The sequence below is a fragment of the Sorex fumeus genome, unplaced genomic scaffold (genome assembly GCF_029834395.1).
Source record: "Sorex fumeus unplaced genomic scaffold, SorFum_2.1 ptg000006l, whole genome shotgun sequence".
Lineage (NCBI taxonomy): Eukaryota > Metazoa > Chordata > Mammalia > Eulipotyphla > Soricidae > Sorex > Sorex fumeus.
Window position 1 is genome coordinate 27,089,396 of NW_026606063.1, and position 16,224 is coordinate 27,105,619.

Sequence of the window (16,224 nt, forward strand, 5' to 3'; positions counted from 1 at the left end):
CAGTAACAATGATGGGTCTCATTCTCCTAACCCTGAAACATAAGTGGTCAAAATACACATGAAAAAATTCTCTACATCATTAATCATCGGAGATGCAAATCAAAACAATAATATATCTCACACCAGAGACTGGTACATGTCAAGAACAAGAACAACCATGCTTGCACAGATGCAGGAAGAAAGGGCCTCTCATTCATTGTTGGTTCAAATGCCAACTGGTCCAGCCTTTTTGGAAAACAATATGGGTATTCCTCAAAAAATTAGAAATTGAGCTTTTATATTACCCAGCAATGCCACTTCTGGTAATATACCTTGGGAGCCTAAAAAACAAACCAAAAAAAAAAAACTGCAAAAAATCCATCTGTGCTCCTCTGTTGTTTGCAGCACTCACTATTCACAATAGCCAGAATATGGAAACATGGTACTGGTACTGAGAACAGAATTCTGGAAAAAGAAACTATGGTACATCTATACAATGGAACACTATGCCGCCACCAGGAAAAATGAAGTCATGAAATCCATTTCTAAATGTATGTACATGGAGAGTATCATGCGGAGTGAAATGAGTCAGAAGGAGAGGGACAGACAGAATGATTGCACTCATTTGTAGGATGATATAAAAACATAGTATGAGACAACGACAGTAGAACTAAGGGCCAGGAGGACTGGTGCATAGTTGGAAGCTTGCTACAACTGGTGGGGGGAGAGGGTAGTTAGGATAGAGAAGGGACCACTATAACAGTGATAGTTGGAAATGATCACTCTGGACAAGAACTGAGTGCTGAAAGTAGGTAAAGGGATATACATGATAACCTTTTAGTACCTGTGCTGCGGTAGCACAGCGGTAGGGCGTTTGCCTTGCATGCAGCCAGCCTGGCTAAGCCAGGTTCGATTCTTCTGCCCCTCTTGGAAAGCCTGGAAAGCAACCGAGAGTATCTCGCCCGCACAGCAAAGCCTGGCAAACTACCCATGAGGTTAGCTTGGTAAGTATTCAATATGCCAAACACAGAAACAAGTCTCACGATGGAGACGTTACTGGGCCCACTCCAGCAAATCGATGAACGGGAGGCCAGTGACAGACACAGTGACCTGTACTACAAACCATAATGCCCAAAAGGAAGGGGAGAGAGAGACAGAGACAAAACCAGAAGTATCTGCTACAGAAACAGACTTGTGAGGGGGAGGAGAGAGGGAAGGGGAAGGGAAACTGAGGACACTGGTGGTGGGAAATGTACACTGCTGAAGGGACCCGTGTTGGAACACTGTATGACTGAAACCCAATCACGGACATCTTTGCAATTGTGTATCTCACAGTGGTGATGCAATAAATGAAAAATCCAATGAGCAAACGTTAAAATTAAGTATGACCAATACTTTTTGGTATTTCCTCTCCTCTTTCCTTGGGAGTTGTGGATGCTTTCTCTTTCACCCTCTTCTAAGATGTTTTCTTTCCCTAGCTAAGGCGCTGACTTTTCCCCGCGGGTTTTTGCAAGCATCCTACCTCACCGCCCAAGTGAAGAACTCGGACGCGAGGGGAAGAGGGAAAAGGAGGGGTGTGTGTGTGTGTGTGTGTGTGTGTGTGTGTGTGTGTGTGTGTGTGTGTGTGTGTTTGGGGGGTGGGGGTGCCAGCCGGGGGGAAAGGTGCTGGGGCGGGTGGCTGGGTGGCCCCTTCCCCGGAGGCCGGGACTGGATCTCGGGGTCCAGACGCGCGGTTGCTAAGAGCTCACGCCCCTTTACTGCTCCCTATTGGGCGGCGTCTGGGGAAGCGGAGCCCGGGGCGGTGGAGCTGCAGACCCCGAGCCCGAAGCTCCCGCTGTGCCGGGCTTTGAAGCCCCTCCAGAGCGCACCCCCCACCCCCCAACGCTAACCTGTGCTCGCTTGGAGGGGCGCATCCGAAGGTGCAGGCGGGGCCCCCCAAGCCCTCCGGCCCGAGGGGCACCGGACAGGGGGCGCGGCTCCCGGGCAGCGGGTGCGGACCGGGTCCCCGCGCGGGGCGGGCCGGAGCCTTCCGGGCCTCCCGCCCCCTCGGGCCGGGCCCTCGGCGCACTGGGTCGCGGCCTGCAGGCGGCCGGGCCATGGGCAGCGGGAGCAGCCGGAGCGGCCGGGCCCTGCGGCGGCTGCGCGGCTCCGACCGTCCCCCGGCGGGGCGCAGCGGGCCGGCTCCCGAGGCCGGAACGGCCCCCGAAGAGGCGCGGGATGGGGCGGCGGCGGCGGCCGGCGGCGACCCCGGCCCCGCGGCGGCCCCCGACAGCGGCGATGACACGCTGCGCCTGCTGGACCAGCTGCTGGCCGAGTCGGCCGCTTGGGGCTCCGGGGAGCCCACCCCGCGCCGCCCGGCGCGACCCCCAGCCACCGCGGGCGCCGGGAGCCGGGTGAGTGAGCGGGACCCGCGTCTACCTCCCCACCTCCCTTGCTCGGGGACCCCGCGCGCCCAGATCGCTCCCGGGGCTACCCCGCACCCGCGTCCCTAGCTCCCGTATCTGCGTGTCTCCTGCAATTGGGGGTCCCCGCGCGCCCAGATCGCACCCGGGAATCCTCCGCACCCGCGTCCCTTAGTATCCGCGTCCCCCAGTCTCCTGCATTAGGTGGGGAGGGGTCTCCGCGCGCACCTGGGTGTTCCCCGCATCCGCGTCTCCCCACCCCCGTATCTGCGTGTCTCCTGCGTGCGGGGGAGTCTCCGCGCGCGCCCGGGTCTCCTCGAACCCGGCCCTCCCTCGCACCCGCCTCTCTCCCCGCACCCGTCTCTTCCCCGCACCCTGGGCCTCCGAGCCAAACCCTCCCCAGCACCTGCGTCTCCTCCTTCTCCCGAGCCGGGAATCTCCGGGCCAAGGCCCCGAGCGCCCGCACGCAGGCCCGCGCGGCGTCCGGACCCGACACCCCGCGCCGGCCGCCTCCTTCTCCGCCTCTCGGGGCGCCCTCCGGGGCTGACGCTCCAGTTCTGCGGGAGCCACGCAGGGAGCGTCCTTTAGAGGGCGGGGGACGGAACCCCGGGCGGAGGAACGAGGGAACGCCTCGACTTGTCCTTCGCTTGGGGAACTGCGCGGTTCCTCGGTGCCTGCACTCTCTCACCCTCTCTCTGACGCTCTCCCCATCCGGCATCCCCGGAGACCCCCTAGAGGAGGGGGCTGGGTAGGCCTCAGATTGCCCGCAGAGGTTCCCAAGGCGATTGTTGGAGGACTATCCGGCACCCCAACAGAGGTGACAAGTGAAAAATCTAGGGCCTGAGACATAGTACCCCAGGTACACTTGGCTTGTAGGCAACTGACCTGGGTTTAACCCTCAACACCCATGTGGTCCCCTGAGCTTCCCCAGGAGAGATCCCTGAGCGCAGAGCCAAGAGGACGCCCTTCAGTAGCATCAGGTGTGAAACAAGAAAAGAGAGAAGCAGATATGTCCATGAGATTCACTGAGAAATGTATATATATTAAAGTTGCCTTTAATAAGTGTGATAACCTAATAGCATCCCTCCACCCACACCCACACCCCGTCTGCTCTTTAATAAGTATGGGTCACCCACCATGGAGGGGAAGTTTGTATGCGGGAGTTTTTCTGCTGTGCAAAAGTTTTTCTGTTGTACATGTGCAAATATAGCACATGTATTACAAGAGCATCTAAGGCAATAGTGTCTTCCAGGTAGAAGGAATAAGCCGTTTTTTTTGTTTTTTTGTTTGTTTTTTTGCTTTTTGGGTCACACCCGGCAATGCACAGGGCTCACTCCTGGATCATGCACTCAGGAATCACACCTGGCAGTGCTCAGGGGACCATATAGGATGCTGGGAATCGAACCCGGGTTGGTCGCGTGCAAGGCAAACGCCCTACCCGCTGTGCTATCGCTCCAGCCCCGGGAATGAGCCGATTTTTGCAAAGATTCCGCCTTGTGCTAGAAAAGGGAGGACCAGGGCAAATCTGTCTCATGTGCCACCCTTAGCCAGATCTGCACAGCAGTTATAGCTGCACCTGCTATGGCTGTGAAGGTGGAAACAGACCCTCAAAGTACTCACTCAGCTGGAAAGCTGGTCCCAGAGGCTTTCAAGGTGAGTTATACGATAACTCACCCTTGCAAAAAGCTGTTTTTGAGGCTGGAGAGATAGTACAGGGGTTAAGGCCTTGCAAGTGTCCAACCTTGGTTCATCCTCACCATGTATGGTACCCCATCAGAAGTGACCCCTGAGCACAGAACCAGAAGTAAACTCTCAGCACCCCAGGGTGTGGTCCCTAGAAACAAAAAGGTTTTGTTTTTGGTTTGGGGGCCACACCTGGCAATTCTCAGGGCTTCCTGCTGGCTCTGTGCTCAGGAATCACTCCTCGTGGTGTGCTGGAGACCCTATAGGATGCCAGAGACTGAACCCGGGTCAGCCGTGTGCTGAGATGCTGAGATAGTACAGCTCACCAGCTGTACTCTCTCTCCAGTTCCACAGAAAGATTTTTTTTTTTTTTGCTTTTTGGGTCACACCTGGCAATGCACAGGGGTTACTTCTGGCTTATGCACTCAGGAATTGCTCCTGGTGGTGCTCAGGGGACCATATGCGGTGCTGGGAATTGAACCCGGGTTGGCCATGTGCAAGGCAAATGCCCTACCTGCTGTACTATCACTCCAGCCCTAAGATTTTTTTTAAGCCACTAATCTGAAGACAGTGACCATCTGTCTGCCTCAGATCTAAGAGCAGAAATTTAAGTGTTGACAAGGAGGTACATGATCTGTCTAGGCAACACAGAAGAGCAGAATCTAGTGCTGACTCCCGGCGCTGAAGACCATGCCAGGAGGAGTGGGTGGGTGAGCATGGAGGCACCAGAGAGAAGTGCTGTTCCCCACAACCAGAACCCGGACATCCGGTCAAGGCCCCAATTACCCCCCGAGCCACCCTACATCTGAGTTGGTTCAGAGGATCTGTCCAGTTTGCCAGCAGTTGAAAGGGTGTTGTGGGTCGGAGAGGAATGAGAGCACTGAGCACCTGCTTAGCCCATGGAGCCCCTGAATGGATGGGTGCGATACCCCCCCCCACACACACACATCACAGTTGGATGGAGCCCCTCATGAACATTGAGCAATGGACTATGGAGTCCAGGGTGCTGGAGCAGCAAGCGTCAAGCATGAGGCAGGGGACAGGGTGCCATGACTTCCTAGCCTTCTAGCTCATGGGTTGAACTTAATCCTATTGGTCCGGGGCGAATAGGGGGAAGTTCTCGGGACTTGGATTTTTGGGGAATTTTTTGTTGCGGGGTCACACCCAGAAATGCTCAGGGGTTACTGCTGGCTCTGCACTTAGGAATCACTCCCAACAGTGCATGGGGACCAGACGGGATGCCGGGGATCGAATTCAGGTCAGCTGTGTGCAAGGCTAATATCCTACCCTCTCTGCTACCTCTCTGGACCCAGGGCTTGTTATTTAGCATCAGGGGGAAAAATAATTCAGACACATGAAAGAAAAATGGAAATGATTTCCCAAAGGCAGGCAGGCTTTCCTCGCACTCCAATCCCCTTGTCCCTAGAAAGCCTCCATCGTATCAATTCCTGTCTCTGCCCACCTGCATTTGGAAGATAGCTGGTGACCGACCGGAGGGAGGAGCTGCCAGGCAGGAGGCCAGGGAGAGCTGGTGGCATCGGCTGAGGCTTTGACGACATGGTCTCCCAGAGCCTGTCCTGATACCAGAGCTCAGCCATGGCTGCCCTCATGCGGGGACTGGAGCTGATGGAGGTGACGCAGGCGGGATGTGGCTGACACACTCTCAAACCATGGGATACTGGGGCGGAGGGGGCGGGGGGGCTTTGTGCTGCCTGAGACCAGGACAGACCCTCGCTGGACTCTGCACAGGTGACCCCGCAGACTTTGCACTGGGCAGAGGCTCACCCCGCCAGGTGCCAGCAAGGAAGCAGCCTCTAGCCCCGGCCCGCCAGGCCTGTCTGTGTCTCCCTTGAGTGACCCAGTTGTTCAAGATCAAGGCACCAGAGACAGTGCCCACCTTTCCGTCTTCCAGGTCTTCTTCCAGAACCTTGTGTTCAGGTCAGATGCCTCCGTGCCAGGGTCAGGGTGTCCAACTCCCCCCGCCCCCCACCCAGCACACACAGGGGCTGTGGTGCCCAGGTGGAAACAGACTGAGGAGAGCCCAGTAGTCTTTTGGGGGGGCGGGACGGTTGTTTGGGGACTACTGGCTATGCTTGGGGCTTACTCCTGGCTCTGCACTCAGGGATCACTCCTGGCAGGGCTCGGCAGACCATATGGGGTGCTGGGGATGGAACCCGGGTCGGCCACGAGCAAGGCAAACACTGCAGCCCGAACCCATTCATCCTGGAGCTAGTTTAGTACTCACTCCATTTCCGTGCCATGGAGGTTTGAAAGAATCATGCACAAATATAAGTGCACTTTTTTTTATGAGGTGCTAAAAACTCTAAAAGGGTAGTTGATTGTTCTTTTTTTTTTTATTTAATTTTTATTAGTGAAACACCATGAGGTTCAGTAGTAGACTTACAAATTTTTGTGCTTGGGTTTCAATTATACAAAGATCAAATACCCATCCCTCCACCAGTGCCCATTTTCCACCACTGCAGGTCCCAGTATCCCTCCCACCCCCCATTTCCCCCACCCCACCCTGCCTCTGTGGCAGGGCATTCCCTTTTGTTCTCTCTCTCCTATTGGGTGTTGTGGTTTGCCAAAGAGACATTGAGTGGCAATCATGTTTGGTCTATAGTCTACTTTCAGCATGCTTCTCCCATCCTGGGAGGATCCTCCCAACACCCCAAAAAGGGTAGTTAATTGATCTTTACCTTCCATCCAGGGCTGGAGCGATAGCACTGTGGGTAGGGCGTTTGTCTTGCACGCAGCTGACCCGGGTTCGATTCCTTTGTCCCTCTCTGAGACTCCGGCAAGGTACTGGAGTGTATCGCACCCACACGGCAAAGCCTGGCAAGCTCCCTGTGGCGTATTCGATATGCCAAACACAGTAACAAGTCTCACAATGGAGACGTTACTGGTGCCCGTTCAAGCAACTCCAAGAACAATGGGAGGACAGTGCTACAGTGCTACCTTCCATCCACCTTTTTCAGCTCTCCCAGGTATTCCTAAAGGCAAGGCCCAATGAATGTGTGGGGGCAGTAGGACAGAGGTCTCAGTGGCTGTTTTTTTTTATCCTTTATCATTTTTATGGTACAAGGTTCCCCTCTCCCCCCCCCCCCACCATCCGTCCCCCAAGCCCCCTTTATAGTCGCTTGGCTCTTTTTCCTGCCTGAGAGGAGTTGTGTGGGGGACAACGGTCAAACAGCGCCCCCTCGTGGTAAGAGCTCTGAATCAGCTCAACAGGGTTCTGAAAAATCATTGCCATAGTTGGGACTTTTAAGGGACCAGCACCAGATCCTTCCCCCTGTTCCCCTTGTGTGTGTTAAGTGTTCGTAGCACAGAGCAAAAAGTGCAGTGAAACAAACCTGAGCTTCAAAGAGGGTGATTTGATTATTTTTATTTTATTATTATTTCTAGGTGGGGGTGGAGGGTCTTAGGTCACACCCAGCGGGGCTCAGACTTGCTCCTAGCTCTGTGCTCAGGGATCACTTCTGGTCATCATACTTAAGGGATCATGTAGGGTGCCAGGGATCAAACTGGAGTTGGCCACATGAAAGGCGAGCGCCTTGATCCCCGTGCTATCTCTCCGCCTGAGAAGAGTAATTTTAAAGAGGAAGAGTTATAAAGAGAATGGTTAGTACAGACAGCAATGTGGCTGACTGGAAGTATCCAGAGAGAAAGGAGTGTGACTCCTTATTTCTGCCTCTGGGTCTGCTGTGCAGAAGACATCAGTGCTTGCCTATGGACAGGGCTCACAGGTTGCTGCCAGGGCCCCGGGAAGGATGCTAAGTATCTTGATTGGGGTGAAAGTTTAATAGGTTTGACAAATGGTTTAACACCATGAAGCATTATTTATTTTTATTTGTTCTGTGCTCAGGGCTTACTCCTGGCTCTGTGCTCAGGGATCACTCCTGGTGGGCTCAGGGGACCCTAGGGGGTCGAACGTGGGTCGGCAAGCACCTTACCTGCTGTACTATCACTTCAGTCCCGTCCGAGTGTTCATTAAACACCTGCAGGTTGTTCCTCATCAGCTACATCATGAATACGCAAGCATAAAGCATATATACCTGTAAATCATTTAGGAATGAAGATAGAAGGGGCAAACTCTAAATAGGAGAAGGATATAATACCTTTTGGTAGATAAAATATTCCGAGTCCCTTCCTTCCTTCCTTCTTTCTTTCTTTCCTTCCTTTCTTCCTTCCTTCCCCATACTTGGCAGTGCCCATGGTCTTACTCCTGGCTCTGTGCTCAGGAATCACTTCTGCGGGCTCAGGTGACCTTAAGAAATGCCAGGATTGAACCCGGGTTGGCTGTGTGCTAGGCAAACGTCCTAAACACTCTACTATCTCTCTGACCCAATATTGAGAGTCACTGTCACTGTCCTCCTGTTGTGCATTGATTTGCTTGAGCGGGTCCAGTAACGTCTCCATTGTGACAATTGTTACTGCGTTTGGCATAAGTATTTTCTAAAAAGGACTCTGGGATTCTTTTTCTCAAACTAAACAGTCTTGTAAGAGGAAGCTTGATGCTCTCCTCTTCAAACTCCTTGTGTTTTCTGCTTCCCACCCAACTGTGCTGTGGGTTTTCAGGCTTCTTGGACCCTCCCCTCCTCCCCTCTCTTCCTTCTACCCCCTCCCCATCTTCCATCCTGCCCATCCAAGCATCCAAGCTCACACACAGGCCCTGAGCTTAGATCTCGCAAGGCCCCAGAGTTTCACCAGAGTCCACGTGGCCAGAGCACACTGGGTAGCAGCAGCTCGCGCCTATGCTATGCTCAGAGTGGCCTCTAGGGGCTGCTGTGTCTCTGCTTCAGCCACGACGTCTCTGGGAGCTTCTCCCACCCGCCTCCCTCCTGGAAAGTCCTGTAGCACTGTAGCACTGTCCTCCCGTTGTTCATCGATTTGCTCGAGCGGGCCCAGTAATGTCTCCATTGTGAGACTTGTTACTGTGTTTGGCATATCGAATACGTCACGGGTAGCTTGCCAGGCTCTGCTGCGCGGGCAGAATACTCTCGGTAGCTTGCCAGGCTTTCTGAGAGGGGCGGAGGAATCGAACTTGGGTCGACCGAGTGGGTCCCATGCAAGGCAAACGCCCTACTCGCTGTGCTATCACTTCAGTCCTTCCAGAAAGTCCAGATCAGGGAAACTGAGGACAGGCCCACTCCTTCAGCGTGTGGGCACAGGAGACAGCCTAGCAGACCAGACAAGGCTGCCTTCAGGAAAGCTGCAAAAGAACGAGCACGACTTTTCTTTGGGTCCCCATGCGGGGCCAGGTGTGTGGCTAACCCTGTGGGGCCTGACGGTGGGCAGGGAGGGACCAGCCTCACACCCTTGCACCCTCGGAGGGGAGCCCCAGAGCCACGGCAACCCACACGCAGGTTGGTCCTGCAGAAGCCAAGCTGGTCACTGAAGCTGTGGGCTCCCGCAGTAGCAGCGGTGTCTGTGGCTGAGTGGAAAGCCGGCGTGTCCACCTGGTTAATCAGCCTTGACAAGGATGGAAATGCAGGCCCGGGGCAGGTGGGGGGCAAGTCACGGAAGGACCAGTATGTCACATCTCGCTGAGATGAGCAGCACAGAGGTCAGAGGGTGGCAGGTGGTGAGAGTCCTCCGCCCACCAGGCATATCTTATCCTGACTCCTCCTCCTCCTCCTCCTCCTCCTCCTCCTCCTCCTCCTCCTCCTCCTCCTCCTCCTCCTCCTCCTCCTCCTCCTCCTCCTCATTCTCTTCTTTTCCTTCTCCTCCTTCTCCTTCTCCTCCTCATCGTTTTTCTTCCACACTGGCAGTACTCCTCAGGGTTTACTTCTGGCTTTGCACTCAGGAATCACTCCTGGTGATGCTCATTGAACCCCGGTTGGCTGTGTGCAAGGCAAGCGCTCTCCCCCACTGTACTATTGCTGCAGCTCTCCTTACACACTTTTTGTTTTGTTCTAGTCACACCCAGATGTGACTAGAACAAAACTCCAGAGGTATCCTGAGACTAGAAGGGAGGGTGGCAGAGACCTCCAACCTGTACTGATGATACTCAGGGATCACAGGTGCAGCCATACATTAACCTTTGTACTGTCTATCTGGCCCATAAAAACAGTCTCCCCTCCACCCCAATCACAACAAAAAAAATTTTTTTTTAATTGATACAGCCTGGTGGTGCCCAGAGGGGCCATATGTGGTGCGGGGGTTGGAACCAATTGCCTTATGGGACAGCAAGTGCCTTAACCTTTGTACAGCCTCTCTAGCCCTGGGACAAATCTTTTTTGTTTGTTTGTTTGTTTGTTTTTGTTTTTGGGTTACACCTGGCGATGCACAGGGGCTACTCCTGGCTTATGCACTCAGGAATTACTCCTGGTGGTGCTTGGGGAACCATATGGGATGCTGGGAATCGAACCCGGGTCAGCTGCGTGCAAGGCAAATGCCCTACCCGCTGTGCTATCGCTCCAGCCCCCTGAGACAAGACAAATCTTTAAGATATTTCACAACCTCCATATTTAGTTATATGTCCCCAAATGGGGCTATGCCCCACAGTTTCAGGAGCTTCTTGCAGGACTGAGTCTGGTGACTCAGCTAAAAAGTGGTTCAGCTCTTCACCTCAGTGTTCATCAGGCACTTATTGGGGGGGGGGGGCATTGTCCCAAAGGCGAGGTAGCCACTGGATGTTCTCTTATGACAACTTTGAGGTAAGGTCCCCATCAAGCTGATGAGTAAACTGAGGCTTGGAGAGTTTCTTGGTCCACCCACAGGCATAGCACCGTTAGCGGGAAACTAGGACATTTTCCATACTATTTTTATTCTTCCATACACATTGCAATATCTTTTTGTTTGTTTGTTTGTTTGTTTTTGTTTTGTTTGTTTTTTGGCTACTCCTGTCTCATGCACTCAGGAATTACTCCTGGCGGTGCTCAGGGGACCATATGGGATGCTGGGTATTGAACATGGGTTGGCCGCATGCAAGGCAAATGCCCTACCTGCTGTGCTATTGCTCCAGCCCCCGTTTTTTTTTTTTTTTAAACAAATATTCTGGCATTGCCTGGCACTGAACCCAGAGGCCTCCCATATGCATGTTACAGCAGAGCTTCAGCCCCAGCCACAATGCAGGTGTTAAAGCCAAGGTGGAAAGGACCCGGCAACTTGACATTGAACTCAGTTCAGGAAATAATTAGTACCAATTGTTTGCCCTGCTGGGAGATCTGTGAACGTGGGAAAAGGGAGGGAGGATGAACTCCTGTGAACAGGTTAATCGTGTGAACAGCATCGGGCTGATGATGAGAAATGCTCGTGGCTAATATTTATTCAGTATGTACCGAGTGCCAAGCACTGTGGTAATCACTTTCAACTATCTCACAGTAAACTTGGCCGCAGATGAGAAAATCACTGATTAGAGCGCCTAAGAAACCTGTCCAGAATCACCCAGTGAGGGGAGCTAGGTCAGCTTCTTGCAAAATGCGTGCTCAGGCCAGGGGGGATAGGAGGTGGGTAAGACACTTGCCTTGCAAGTGTCTGGTTCAATCCCCAGCATCGCATAGGATTCCCTGAGCCCAGAGCCAGGAGTGAGTCCTGGCAGTGCTTGCGGAACTGTGTGGTACTAGGAATCCAAATAGGGCTGGCTGCAGTTCAAGGCCCCAGGAGTGAGCCCTGGCAGTGCTCGCGGGACTGTGTGGTACTGGGAATCCAAATAGGGCTGGCTGCAGTTCAAGGCAAGTGCCTCCTCTCTGGACTAGCTGTGCAACCCTGATGCGTTTTATTGATTTTTGTTGGTTTTATTGGTTTGGGGGCCACACTTGGTGGTGCTCAGGGATTACCCCTGACTCTGAGCTCAGGGATCACTCCTGGTGAGCAGGGGGACCATATGTGGTGCTGGGGATTGAACCTGGGTAGGCCATGTACCAGGCAAACACCTTATCCTCTGTAATATCACTCCAGCCCCTATGTTTTCATAGTTTATTTAGGATTCATATTCTCTCTTGCATTTCTGTCTTTTTTTTTTTTTTTTTTGCTTTTTGGCTTTTTGGGTCACACCTAGCAATGTACAGGGGTTACTCCTGGCTCTTCACTCAGGAATTATCCCTGGTGGTGCTCAGGGGACCATATGGGATGCTGGGAATCGAACCCAGGTTGGCTGCGTGTAAGGCAAACTCCCTACCCGCTGTGCTATTGCTCCAGTCCCAGTGTCTTTTTTTTTTTTATGTAGGGGTACTGCTATTTATTCAGCCGCTGATTAGCTGATTGAATTGGGCATGAACTCCACCTTACTTTTTTTTTCATAATTTTATTTATTTTTTTCTTCTTATATTCATTTATTGAATCACTGTGGGAAAAGTTACAAAGCTTTCAGGTTTGAGTCTCAGTCATACAATGATCAAGCACCTTTCCCTTCACAAGTACTCATTTTTCATGACCAAGAACCCCAATATACCCCCCATCCCACCCCTCCCAATGCCTGTGAGGCAGATGATTTCTACTTAACTCTTCTCTACATTGATTACATTCATTATTTCGACAAAAGATGCACCATTATTGTTTAGAATCCCCCCCCCATCAGGATTGCTGAAAAGGCATTGTGAAATACTTTATTTTCTATAGCTGGTTATGAGAATCATATAATGTTGCGTGGGATAGCGGCCGCGCGATTTTGGATTTCTGCAAAGAGTCAGATAATTACGAGTCTGGTTTCTGTGCGTGTGGTGTTATGGCTGTGCTGGAGAGCTGCCCGTTGGGGCCAACTCGTGACCTCGGTAGGGCATGAAGGACAGGCTGGTACCGCCCCCTTCCCATGAGACTGCAGTTTCATACCTGGCTTTCCAATAAGCTCTGAAGATTTCTGTGTCTTTTTGTGTTGTTTTCAGAGAGAATTTCCCTGATTGATCTTCTAGCTAAATAATTATTTTATTTACTTATTTTGATTTTGGGGAGCCACACATAGTGATGCTCAGGGTTTACTCCTGGCTCTGCACTCAGGGAGGTGCTCAGGGGACCATATGGGTATGCTGGGAATCGAACTCAAGTCAAGTCAGTTGCATGCAAGGCAAACATCCTACCCACTGTACTATCTCTCCGACTCCAATAATTCTGTATAGTGGTATCTTTTATTACATGTAAAATGATTACGATCTCATCTGATCTTCATTCCTGGTTTTCACTCGGCCTTCTAATGAATATGCTGCCAATAAACTTCACTTTTTTCAGAGAGAGAGAGAGAAAGAGAGAGAGAGAAAGAGAGCAAGAGCGAGTGAGCAAGAAAGAGAGAGAGGGAGAGAGAGCACATTATAAACTCATCTACTGAGCTTTCACTTTCTCTTCAACGCTGGGATCGAACCCAGGACCGCTCACCTGCAGGCAGGTGCTGCCTGCCATTCGGTCCTGGCCCGGGAGCAGTTCATTCCCGAGCCCAAGCATGAACCATCTTCCTTGAGACCCCGCCCTGCCGTCACACACAGCTCTTCTCTCTGGTAGGGAGAGGAGTCTCTTTCTCCACAGAGACTTTGGTTCCTGCCTCCTTTGGTCCAGCACCGCTGGGCAGACACCGAGGGAAAGAGGCAGCCTTTTGATGTCTCTTCCTTTTGTCTTCCTCCAGGTGACCCCAGAAGACGGCCTGGGAAGTGGCAGTGTGCGAGTGCTCCAGTAAGTACAGAAGTGCAGCTCCCTAGGCTCCCGCCACCCCACCAGGCCCTGCCAGGTCCCCACGTCACCTCCTCTTCCCGTGTCAAACTCAGTTCCTCCAGGCAGGATCCCAGTGTGATGGGAAGGAACCCTCCCAGCTCCCTGCAGCTGCTCTGAGCTTTTGCCCGAAAGAGACTGTGACCCTGGTCCCAGGGGACATCTCTGACCCTCAGGGTTCCCCTTCCTGCCCCCGGTTACTCAGAAACACGAGTGGCACTTCAGTGGGCGAGTCAAAGTCCAGGAGGGTGACAGCACCCCTGTCATCCCTGCCATCTCACCAGGAAAATGTATGTACCAGGGACCTCAGGCCCCGAGACCAGGCTGGAGGAGGCCCCGGAGCCAGGAGATGCCCCCCGCCCAAGGCGCCTTGACCCCCTGACCTGTCGGTCCTGCCCCGGGTTGGAGGCTGCATGGTCCAGCTGGCAGCCTGGTTGAGGCTTCAGGCGCTCCTGGGGGTCAGAGGTGCGATGGTGGGCGGTGGGGCCAGGTGCCGGGGGCTGAGTGGGTGTCACAGCTGAGTCAGGGTGGGTGGGCAACCAGAACAGGGGCCGGCTCTGGTCACTCTGTGCCCGCTGGGATGCAAGTCACTGTGGCTGCTTGTGTCCCTGGCATGGTGGCTCTGGAGTGAGCCCGGCGGATGGTAACATCCTCCGGGCTGTGCTGTGAGCACCCCTCAGTCTTTCCTCCCAGAGCATTGCTTACCTAGGCTCTAGGTGAATGCAGGACGACAGCCCCCTTCTAGAAGGAAAAATGGAGGCAGAGGTGCCCGTCTGTACCCCAGGGCTTCAAATTGGGATTCAAACTGGGTCTGTCCACCTAGAACCTTTGCTGCTTATAAGCACAGGCCTCCCACAGACTGAGGTTTGGTTTCTGTTTGGCGGCTACTTCCGGCGATGCTCAGGGCTAAATTCCTGCCTCTGAGTTCAGGGATCACTCCTGGTGGTGCTTGAGGGACCAAATGGATGCCAGGGATGGAAACTGGGTTGGCTGTGTGCAAGGCAAGCATCCCACCTGCGGAACTATCTCTCTGCCCCCGCTGCAGGCTAAGATTTTGGTGGCTAATGTTGGGAGGCAAAGCCAGAGGGAAAAGGAGAAAAAAAAAAAGGTCCCATAAAAGACGGAGACTATGTCCCTGGATAGGAGTCCTGCTTGGTTTAGGGTAAAGATGGGTCAGAATCCCATCGAGCGGCGGTACTGACACAGTGGAGAGGTCTTGCTTCCTGACACCCTGTCCATCTCCGCAGAAGCCCAGGCGGCAGCCCGGAGGGTCCCAAGAGGCAGCTGGCCGTCTCATACGACTGCTCCGAAGAGGAGCTGATGGCGAGCATCGAGCGGGAGTACTGCAGCTGAGGCCGTGGTCCCCTGCCTCTACTGTGCGACTAACCAGACTGGGGTGTCCCTGTCCTGGGGACGGCACTCTGGGATGAGACGCCTACAGCAAATCATCACCGCGCCGGTCCCTCAAGACTGGCCTTTTCCAATGTGCATGCTTGGTGGGGGCCAGCTGCAGTCGAGGCTCCCGCCGCCATGCAGAGCTGGGCAGGAGGGCAGAGCATAGCCCACTGCTCACTGCCCTGTCCCTGTCCGAGAAGGGGCCCCCTGGAGCCTGGGAAAGACCTGCCTTCTACCTGGCCCTCTGCGGAATGTGGCCTGGAACCAGAAGGCTGGGGGCTTCCTTCTTATGTGCTTCAGACAGAGCTGGAGAGAGAGGCCCTCTGTTCTGCAAACTTCCCTGCCAGCCCTGCCTGGGTCTGCTGGGAGCACAGGGCAGAGGAAGGGCTCAGGGCCAGGGAGCGGCCCAGCAGGGGTCCCCGTGGGCAACATTCAATCACGCTGGCGTGTGGTTCTTTCCCATCCAGAGCCAGGGCGCCTGCCTCTCACCCTCTCTCTGCCTGCTGGATCGTGGTTTCAGTCTTCCCTGAGCTTCATGCTTCCCCGACTCCCGGCCACCCCCACCCCACACAGAGCTGCCCCCTGGGTGAGGGGGAGCCCCGGGTTTCGTGGGAAAAGGGGTCACCTGCAATCTGCCTGGTGCCTGACCAATGTCCCCCCCCCGGACCTGTGTGGTTTGGCATAGGAGATGAAACAGCTGGCAGTTAGGGGCGTGCCAGGTTAGGGGGGGACTGGGGGGGGCTAAGGGGAGGTGGACCCTCAGGCTGAACGTGCTACCAGGCGTCTGAGGCTGGGGGCAGGCTCCCCGGGAGGGGACTGCAGCTTGTCAAGCGCCCTCCCCGCACAACAGTGGCCTCCCTTTTCAGGCATGGTCAGCCCTTGTCCTGCAAAGCCCTGGTCCACCTCAGGAGCATGGCCACGACCACGTGTGCTGTACCCAGACCGCTGGCCTGCTGCCACCACGGGCAAATGGGCGTTTCTTTCTCTACAGCATCCTCACTGCTTGCACAGAGTGCATGCTTCTGGCAGATGCTGCACAGCTGGTAGGTTTTATTTGGGGCCACACCTGGCAGGGCTCAGCCACTACTCCGAGGCGCCGTGTGTGTGGGTGGCACACGTGGTGCTGAGG

General features: G+C 54.1%; 1 protein-coding gene across 1 annotated transcript; it reads left to right on the forward strand.

Moving 5' to 3' along the window:
• The first annotated feature begins 1,949 nt into the window (after nt 1–1,949).
• On the forward strand, nt 1,950–15,072 carry CYS1 (cystin 1). Its single transcript, XM_056128557.1, has 3 exons — nt 1,950–2,372; nt 13,618–13,664; nt 14,948–15,072. The coding sequence occupies exons 1-3, from the start codon at nt 2,076–2,078 to the stop codon at nt 15,051–15,053; spliced, it is 450 nt and encodes a 149-aa protein (XP_055984532.1). The 5' UTR covers nt 1,950–2,075; the 3' UTR covers nt 15,054–15,072.
• Nucleotides 15,073–16,224: the final 1,152 nt, after the last annotated feature.

Coding starts and splice junctions, on each gene's coding strand:
- CYS1 (XM_056128557.1), top strand. CDS start 2,076: ATGGGCAGCGGGAGCAGCCGGAGCGGCCGGGCCCTGCGGCGGCTGCGC. Junction 2,373..13,617: donor CCGCGGGCGCCGGGAGCCGG/GTGAGTGAGCGG, acceptor GTCTTCCTCCAG/GTGACCCCAGAAGACGGCCT. Junction 13,665..14,947: donor GGCAGTGTGCGAGTGCTCCA/GTAAGTACAGAA, acceptor CCATCTCCGCAG/AAGCCCAGGCGGCAGCCCGG.